Source organism: Mixophyes fleayi, chromosome 10 (assembly GCF_038048845.1).
Source record: "Mixophyes fleayi isolate aMixFle1 chromosome 10, aMixFle1.hap1, whole genome shotgun sequence".
Lineage (NCBI taxonomy): Eukaryota > Metazoa > Chordata > Amphibia > Anura > Limnodynastidae > Mixophyes > Mixophyes fleayi.
Window position 1 is genome coordinate 29145647 of NC_134411.1, and position 10343 is coordinate 29155989.

Genomic DNA, 10343 nt, shown 5'->3' on the forward strand with positions numbered 1-10343 from the left:
CCTAGTGGTTAGCCTTACAGCGCTGGGGGTCATGAGTTCGATTCCCAACCATGTCCTTATCTGTGTGGAGTTTGTATGTTCTCCGCGTGTTTGCGTGGGTTCCCTCCGGGTGCTCCGGTTTCCTCCCACACCCCAAAAACATACTGTTAGGTTAATTGGCTGCTATCAAAATTGACCCTAGTCTCTCCCTCGCTGTCTGTCTGTGTGTGAGCGTGTGCCTATATTAGGGAATTTAAACTGTAAGCTCCAATGGGGCAGGGACTGATGTGAATGAGTTCTCTGTACAGCGCTGCGGAATTAGTGGCGCTATATAAATAAATGGTGATGATGATGATGACTATTAGGTGGTATGAAGATATGATTAGTTATGTGTGGTCTGTTTAGACATCTGTTGCATATCAAGTGGTTTGTAGGAGAGAGGTAGGCTATATAAACAAGACATAGCCCAATGACACACCCAAACATGAAATCTCTTCAAGCCCGCAGTGAGAGGCTAGACATCTAAGACGATTTACCAACAAACCTGTTAACAAATACTAGACCAGAAAAATTGACATAAATCGGCTTCCCTTCCCAACGCCAACATTTACAGATATGCCACAAAGGTACGAAAACAATAGACACATTTAAAAGGCAAACAAGAGAAGGCTGCAAAGTTCAGCATGATCTGATTGCTTGACTCAATCTTAACACAGTTCTATTGTATTCTAAAATACCCCGCCTTCTGTATCTGTAAAATGATCTCTGACAGGGAGTGTAGGCACGGAGTACCCTCGGGAAAGAGCACTGGCAAAATGTAGGGATCCAAGCTCGAACCTTACCCAAATTTGCCCACCAGTCCCAATGCCTGCCTGGTTAAAAAAAAAAAGGTCTTGTATCATTTTTATATAAAAGCCCCCCAATGCTCTTACCTAAAGTTTCCACGCCCCACAATTCATTAATGTCCCCTTTCATTAGATCCCAGATTTTGCTCTTACCAGTCATCCCTAAATTTGGGTCTTTAAACTCTTCCAATCTATACGAAGACTAAAAAACCCATCACTATATAGCTGCGAGTTTCGTCATCATGTCCTTGTCTACTTAGTGTTCACTAACGCGGGTGGTGCCTGACGCAATTTGCATCATCAAGTGGGTTGGGTTAGGCGTATGGTGTACCGGATTTGCCTCATCACTACTCCTCCCTGACCACCTTGCCAGCCCCTTTGTAGGAATTGGGAGTCCAGGAGGTCTCTCCCTAACCCGGAGTCACTTGAACATTCATGGAGGGTTTGCAATTTCCGGTTATAAAACTTTTATTTCATAGTTGCCAACTTTCTGACTCTCCCCTCCGGGAGATCCTGTAGCGGAGGTCAAGTGGTTACTGCAGAGAGACGCGTAGCACAGAGAATTGAGTAATTTGGCCCCGCCCCCATGCCATAGTGCCGCAATTGCCTCATCACGCCATGGGACTCGATTCACAATGAATTGCTTTATGAAGGTCCCTGCCCGGCCCAATTCGCTTGGAAGGGTGCCGGATGGTAGCCTGCTCTCCTGGGAATCTGGGAGATGTACCCGAAATTCGGGAGTCTCCCGGACATTCTGTGGGAGTGTAGCTTTACAATTTTTCTTGATGTCTTTCCAGACTGGACATCCCTTCCCACTGTACAGATTTAGGCAGTGAGCAGGTTCCACGGGGGATGAGAGGGGATGGCAAGATTACGCCCCTTTGAAAGGTACCATGTTGGATAGTATGGATAAGACCACTTTTCTATATGTGTGCGATAGACATTCCATCATTACCACTCCCAGCTCTTCACTTCCTTATCAGACATTTGATTGGAGGAGAGGGGGATGGCGCAGACAATGGAGAGACACTCATGCCTGATGTATGTAAACAATCCCATTTCCCCCCACAGAAATGTCTTTACCCCCCACAGAAATGTCTTTACCCAAACATAGGACATAAACAAACAGTATTTAACCATTTGCTCTCCTCCTTTAAAAACAAAACAAAAATTTGAGTGTAGTATACCTTTAATAAAGACTAATTGCAATTCCATAATATGTGCAATATCACAGTATATACAATATATGAACTGATGTAGATCTGACACTGTATTGTGAATGAGCTCTACTGAATAACATTTAAATAAAATAATGTACTATGTGTATTAAGCAACAAACACATTTAAAATGAAATAGGCTTTTTTCTCAATGTCTCGTTGAGTACAGGTCTTTCTATGTACAACAGGGCACAACTATCTTCTTAATTGAAATAAACCCAAGACCCAATACACCAGATGCTTTTATGCATGTGTTTTACAGTAGTCTGGGCAGACGTAACACAGTTCTGTTGTATGTTATAATGTTTTATAACACGACCTTTAATAAACCTTACCCTATGCAGTATATAAGAGTCAGTACTAACTGATAATTACAGACTTAGGCAACCAGGCTCTAAAGCTATTGTAGAATTACAAGATTTGCATGCTCTACCAGCCAGAGCTGGGCAGGACATGCTGGGGCTTGTAGTCCCACAACCAAAACCAGATAAGGAACACTTGATCAGTCTTAAAAAAATGTTTTAATTAAGCCAGGAACAAACTAGGGATGGTCCCAGAAAATTAAAGACAGTTGGTAGTTACATAATTATATCTAGGTATGTCTCATTTAATCTCTATATATAAATGCAATGAACAGACACAGCACAAACATATGTAACACTCACAGTTCTTGACAATCCAGAGAACAGCCGCTCAGTGCCTGGATATACAAAGGAACTAATCTTATAGCAGCATTTATACACACCCACTTCTTAACCACCATATAGCACCACCTACTGAACTGCCTTTTAAGGAGGATTTGTCACCATGTCCCTTTTATTATTCTATCCTGGCCGAACTTCCTTAAAGAGAGGATGAATCTTGGTCTAGTAACCCTATGTGTGAATATTTCTGCACGTGTGATAAGTGTGTGTAATATATTTATAATGTGAGCATATTTATGTGTGCTTGATGTGTTTGGTCTGTGTGTTAAAACTATGTATTAAGGTCTCAGGGGCAAACGCAGGATTTATAGAGGGGGGTTTCCACACCACGCCACCAGTGGGCGTGACCAGCATACATGGGGGCGTGGCTATAATATTAGACAGTGCTTGGCTGCTCTCCACCTCTTCCTATCCCCATAATATACATGGGCAATGCTGCATGCACTACTGTTAGGTGCACACAGCTCTCCCTTTTCAAGCAGAGCCGTGCGTAGCGGGGGCAGGGTCCAGCCACCTCAATTATACAGTGCCCCAGGCTTGGAGGGGGGTTTCTAGGCACTAGGACCCCCCCCCCCCCCTCGGTTTGCCTATAGGTCTCTATGTGTAACGCCACCTGAGGCTTATGGAAGTTAGGGGCCTATTTACCAAGATCCCTCCAATAACAGGATTTTATATCGCAACTTAACGCTTCCACTGCCAGATTCTTAAAAAAACAAAAAAAAAAACATAAAAGTTTTCTAAAAAACGTAAAATATAATAAAATAACTTTAACAAAACAAAACACAAAAAAACGAAAAATATGCTATGGTCGGCAATAGTCTTCACCCACCAGGGTCTTTGGCAAGCCCCGTTTTTGCAGGATTTAGGACTTATCTCCCTTTCATAAATAGACCCCTAAGTGTTAAGATGCTTGTGACGTGTGCATACCTCCAATGGTCCCAATTTTGGAGGGACGTCACAATTCGCAGACCACAAAAGAGGTGGAGCTTCACATGAAAGTGGGTGGTGTTCTACTGAAATTTACCCATTTGTGGGCAGGGCTTGAGAAAACCGGGCAGGGCTTATTTTGTCTCCTGCAGGGGAGATCTCAAATGTCGGCAAGTATGAGACCTTACCACTGACTTGCAAAGTGACATTACTGGGTCTTTTTAACAATGGTGCCTGGTTGGTGTGTGAGCATTTTCCAAAACCCCAGGGGCAAACGCAGGATTTATAGAGGGGGGTTTCCACACCACGCCGCCAGTGGGCGTGACCAGCATGCATGGGGGCGTGGCTATAATATTAGACAGTGCTTGGCTGCTCTCCAACTCTTCCTATCCCCACAATATACATGGGTAATGCTGCGTGCACTACTGTTAGGTGCATGCAGCTCTCCCTTTTTAAGCAGAACCATGTGAAGTGGGGGCAGGGTCCAGCCACCTCAATTATACAGTGTCCCAGGCTTGGAGGGGGGTTTCAGGCACTAGGAATCCTTCCCTCAGTTTTCCTATGAAACCCATAATAGATTGGAGAAAGTTACCAGAAGTGACTGAATGTGGCAATTAGGGGATGAAAATTTTCTAACACTGCAAATTCAGATTAACCTGCCTGTCCGTGATTTTGGGTTCGCTCATTAGGTAAAAAAAATATTTGATTCAAATTTTATGACCTACAACAATGTGCTCTCTCTTGCTCTCTTTTTTTTTTTTGGGGGGGGGGGGGGGGGGGGTAAATTTGATATGTTAAGAATAACTTGGTTGTGAATGAGAGGAATTCTTTCATGTAGGTCAGTGATGGCTAACCTGTGACACTCCAGGTGTTGTGAAACTACAAGTCCCAGCATGCTCTGCCAGCTATCGGCTAGTTATCTACTGGCAAAGCATGCTGGGGCTTGTAGTTTCACAACACCTGGAGTGTCACAGGTTAGCCAACACTGATGAAGGTAGTGTTGGAGTTACCTAAATAGAACAAAGGCTGTCACCCATTGCATGGGTCTCACCAACTTCACTTCTGTCCACAGCGTTTGACGTTTGTGTAAGAGCAGAATAGAATTCCACCCAAACCTTATCACTACACAGACAGGATGTAGCAGCAATTACAGTATGACCATTACATAAAGCACCTTAATCAATTCAGATTACAGATAGAAATATATAACATTCTGAGATCAACATCCCTTCGTCAGACGAGTTGGAGCCAGCCTCGTTTTACTAGTTTAATTTATATTAAGGAACAATATTATAAAAGTTGTGACAGTATGCCCAGTGAAGGCATAGTTACATATTTTGTGTGGATACAATTTAGCAAAATAAGTCTAATTATTTTAATATTTATTATTAGAATATGCAGCTTTTATTAAAGCAGCAATTCCATAAAAAATAGTTGTTTTTATTTAACATAAATGACTGTGACAGGCTATAAGAAGAAGCTTGGTAATAAACATTTTTCCTTGGTTTGTTTCTTCAAGCTCCTATTAATGATTTACAGTTCTGAACGGGTTGCAGAAGGTGAGTACTCCAAGCTACAGAGGTACTTAACACAGAGGCCACCCAGTTCTTAAGGAGGGGCGGGGCGGGAGGGGGGGGGGGCTATTAAGAAACTAACATTTTATTTTGTGAGTGAAAATCTCCTTTATCAAAAGTCAAACAACTGATATTAATTGTACTACTCATAATAGTGCTTAGTTCATGGAGAACTGGAGAATGCTTTATAGTTTATTTTAAAGTAAATGAAAAGTTGAGTTCGTCATAAGTTTTTTTCCCCCCTTTCCTCATTAACTGAGAAACTATGTAATATCCCTCGTTTATCTAATCTAATCTAAGACAAGGGCTGACCTGCAAAGTAAACAACTCAATTACAACACCTGAGAAGTCTTCCCAGTTCCATGACATACTGGGCAGAGAAGAGCGAAAGACCTTCAAAATAAGAGAAGAGTTCAGATACACAACCTTCAAACTGAATAGTGGGTAGCTGTAAAATTCACGGGCAGGGGGGGTAAGCTGGGCAGAGGGGCATTTTTTTCCCCTTTAAAATGTTCCCAATAGGCTGCTGAGTCAAGTCTTGAACCCCCCCCCCGGCTAAAATGTGCCAGCCCTCCTCTAATCACGGGACCCAAGGAGTCAGACTCAGGAATCAACAGTTCTGACTTCTTTTTCAAAACCTTAGCCAAGAGATGGGGTAAAACCAAAATGAAAGGGAGGTGTCAGAGAAATGAAAGACTGATACGGAGGCATCTCCAGTTACTAACGGCCTGCATATGGGAGGAAATACGCTCGATATCCGTGAACTTGTTTTCAAGAGTAATTTACTCCCAGAATCATCATCATCATCAGTTATTTATATAGCGCCAATGATTCCGCAGCGCTGTACAGAGAACTCACTCACATCAGTCCCTGCTCCATTGGAGCTTACAGTCTAAATTCCCTAACACACACACACACACACACACACATACACACAGACTAGGGTTAATTTTTATAGCAGCCAATTAACCTACCAGTATGTTTTTGCAGTGTGGGAAGAAACCGGAGCACACGGAGGAAACCCACGCAAACACGGGGAGAACATACAAACTCCACACCGATAAGGCCATGGGCAGGAATTTAACTCATGACCCCATGCTAACCACTAAGCTCTTCATAAAAAGAGTATAAAGGTTATGACCCTCCATCTATAGAATGGACGGTTTGCATGAATAGCCTTCAGAATGGATGGTAACCAATTCCTTGGGACAAAACTATGGTCAAATAGATTTACTTGTACTCCAGTGGCTTAATATATCCTACAGTGGGCTAATATATTAGAGGTAGGTATGTCCCTTCTCAGTGAATGATACAGCCATAGTAATTCTAAACGCATATGCGTCACAGTGTTGGTATTCTCATGGATTAGAGTTAAGCCCATCTGATTGCCAGAGGCATCTCGATACTGGCAGATGTATTTATAGTCGTCTGTAAATAATATCTATATAAACAGTGAGTGCCAGTGTTTGCTGAGAACTGTTGAGTTCTAATGCCAAACTTATTTTAAGGTATAATGTACCCCCTACTGTAAATCACTGCGGATATTAAAAATCACCTGGTTTCATGCTGATCTACATTTTAAAGGAATCGTTACATAAGTCTTATCATATTTCTGATCAGCCCCTGGCACCAATGATACATTTGATCAATATAACTAATGTAGACTCACAATATACCGCCTTTTCAGATATAAAACTTTAATGGACAAAGTGGGGGGGCATTATAAACGGAAGGGTCTGCAACATCAAAGAATATCTCAATTTTTTTTAATTATTATTATTGTATTAGATTCATGTGGAGCATCAAAAAATTCAAGGATGGCTAAATAGGAAATTAAAATATTCGTAATATCATTATGGATTTACAACATGTAATTATATTTTTTAATGGAGAATAGAATATGGAAAACCTTGGGTTCTATTTATTAATTCTGCATTCGCAGAGGGACCCTGCTCTGGCCTGTCTTGTGTTAAGAGTCGCCGTCAAAGTTTTATTGATAAATTGCGCAATAGAAGATATTTTATCACTACGATAGATAGCAATAGGAAATGTTCTGCAACATAGGATCTTAAACCTTTATTAGGACTACAGTATATAAGACATCAAGGGGTAAATGTATTAACATGCAGGTTCTTCAACACCCGCGAGTTCAGCGTCTTCGGCGATTAATCGCCGAAGACGCTGAACTCGCGGGTGTTGAAGAACCTGCATGTTAATACATTTACCTCCAAGTTTTAAGTGAAACCTTGTTGGGACATTTTAATGAGCCAATAAGGAGAAACTATTAAAGCTGACCACACACACAGGCAGATCACAGTCATATTCCGTCCACATTTACCAGCCTGTCTGACAATCCGATTGTATGTGATTGGAATGTTATCGGCCGATACACAACAATATCGTCCAAATGTCATCTGCAATATCATCACTAGTTAAAGGAAGTAAATAGCCTCTATCTACAATGAAATGGTGGGCAGCACAGTGGCCTAGTGGTTAGCACTTCTGTCTCACAGCACTGGGGTCATGAGTTCAATTCCCGACCATGGCCTTATCTGTGTGGAGTTTGTATGTTCTCCCTGTGTTTGCGTGGGTTTCCTCCGGGTGCTCCGGTTTCCCCCCACACTCCAAAATCATACTGGTAGGTTAATTGGCTGCTATAAAGCGTTTGTGTGTTAGTTAGGGAATTTAGACTGTAAGCTCTAATGGGGCAGGGACTGATGTGAGTGAGTTCTCTGTACAGCGCTGCAGAATTAGTGGTGCTATATAGCTAAATGGTAATAATAGTCTCTATTAAAATATTAAAACCCATTGATTTCTTCAGGAATGTGACTCTGCGAGGACTGCCATGCCGTAGACCCCAACCCCCCCCCCCCTCTCTCTGCAGTGTCTGTTGTGTGTTTACATTTTGCAATCTTATCCCAAACAAACAGATTTTCCAAGGACACTTCCAAATCAGGGTGTGGCTTGGGAGGATTAGGGGCATACATTGAGCAGATAGTCAAACGGTGACTGCACAATACAATAAAATGAGCACTGTTTGTTTGTGCTTTTTTTTTCTCACTGAAAGCCAGGTAACTGCTTTTGTGCCCTAGGGCTTGAAAAGAAAAGTGTAAAACTTATAAACGCGCACAAGGGTGCAGTCTGTGGCCCTTCTCAAGAGAGGAAGGGTCCTAATCCCCGATCCCAGGATCCAAAAGAACCCATAGAGGGCAAGGGTCTTCAAACCCCCTTTTCCGCAAGGCTAGGAGGCCCCTTTAGTCCCTGGGATCCGCCAGAGACTCACACAGGGCTCAGGAACTGGCCCACCCCCGGAAGGATGGGGGTCAAGGGGGGGCAGAACCTAAGGGCCACACAGCACCCCCTCCCCCCAGATCTTCGAGGATACAGAGCCCATAAGGGTCTAGCAGCACCCCTAAAATCCATAAAGTAAAAAAAAACAAAAAACATAAAAGTAAAAGTGACAAACAAAAAGTTTAATAAATAGAAAAATAAAAAAGTGCTGAGTGGTTACAGCTCCAGCCTCATGGCTGGACTATTATAAAAACTGTTCTCGCCCAGCCAAAAACTAGAGGCGGTGCGTATAAAGAAAGTGGTCATAATGTGCTCGGTACCAACAAAATCACATTATTCCTGTTTTAAGGTGCTCCTGACCTGTGATTTTTTGGCACCCCCAGGTTGCCACTCTGGGGGCACATTAGCCCCGGGCTTTGAACGCAGCTCACCCGGCCTCTGGCCAGAGGACCAAGTGTAGCTCTGCCACAACTGCACTTGATAAAAATGAGTACTGTTACCTCAAAAGTATGTCTTACCTTATACTGGCGAGTCCCAATAAGTATGGAGGAGAGTTTATATACAGGACAGCTTGGACCACTCTGAATACTAAGTGGAAATAGAATTGACTCAGCCAGCTGGCAAGAAAATGGAATGTTTCACAAGTTAATTCTCTGGAATCTAAGAGTCTATTTGTGCATATGCTCCGTAGGGAGTGGCGTTAAACTCTCCAACACTTTCCAATGTTCCTGTAAGACTTTAACTATATTATATTGAAAATCCCGATGAGAATGTCGATTCATGTGTACACACCTACACAATTATCTGTGTGGAGTTTGTATGTTCTCCCTGTGTTTGCGTGGGTTTCCTCCGGGTGCTCCGGTTTCCCCCCACACTCCAAAAACATACTAGTAGGTTAATTGGCTGCTATCAAAATTGACCCTAGTCTCTGTTTGTCTGTCTCCCTCTCTGTCTGTCTGTGTGTTAGTGTGTGTCTATATTAGGGAATTTAGACTGTTAACTCCAATGGGGCAGGGACTGATGTGAATGAGTTCTCTGTACAGCGCTGCGGAATTAGTGGCGCTATATAAATAAATGATGATGATGATGAAATGGACTATTGCCTTTCTATTTTGTTTTGTTTATCAATTCTTTTTATTGACATTTTATATTAAAATACAAATAACAATGCAAAAATGAACATAAATAAAATACTAAGACACAAAAAGATCAATCAGTCTCTGAGATACATCTTGTTAAAGAAAACACGCACAGGGTGAAAGGACAATAAGACAAAGTGAGGTAGCGGATTTAGGGGTTGTGGATAATAAGAATGGGGGGCAAGAATATTTCTAGTTGTCCTTTGCATCCGGCAGGGAAACAGGGAGGTCATGGAAAGGAAGATAGAGTATATGCAAAACCATTGGATTCATCTGTAACAAATTCTAATGTATCGCACCTTTATTATATATCTTTGTGCAGGCACATAAAATAGATGTAAAAAATAAATAAAAAAGGCAACAAGTAAGGGTAGTGTTAGGGTAATGTTAGGAAGGACATCCAAAACGAAATAAGGACTTTTTCTGTTTAGAGAGGACAAAAACTGGGACAGAACAGGTAGGTGCGAAACGCGTTAGCTCTAATAATCTAGTGTTATCACAACCTTGATAAACCCACCTGATTTGGGTGGATACAGCTCCAGAAAAGTATCCAAGCGGTAACAGGAGCAGAAAGTGGCCTCTTTGTCAGTAATGTGGGCAAGTAAACTTTGTCTAGGAAATGGAGCCTCGTTAGTTATGGAGTTGGCCATAGCCGGAACGATTGGG

The 10343-nt window shown here is 42.2% G+C and overlaps 1 protein-coding gene across 2 annotated transcripts in view; it reads right to left on the bottom strand.

The window, feature by feature from the left end:
• The window catches only part of LOC142103917 (CD59 glycoprotein-like), a 28095-nt gene extending 17753 nt beyond the window's left edge, over positions 1–10342 (bottom strand). Inside the window, exon 1 of one of the 2 annotated variants that reach the window (XM_075188298.1) lies at positions 10195–10342. In XM_075188298.1, coding sequence (XP_075044399.1) covers positions 10195–10327 — 133 coding nt within the window. In that variant the 5' untranslated portion in view covers positions 10328–10342. Of the gene's footprint in view, positions 1–977; positions 1049–10194 lie in introns of those variants that run through there. The other variant, XM_075188299.1, reaches the window with a different exon arrangement.
• Position 10343: the final 1 nt, after the last annotated feature.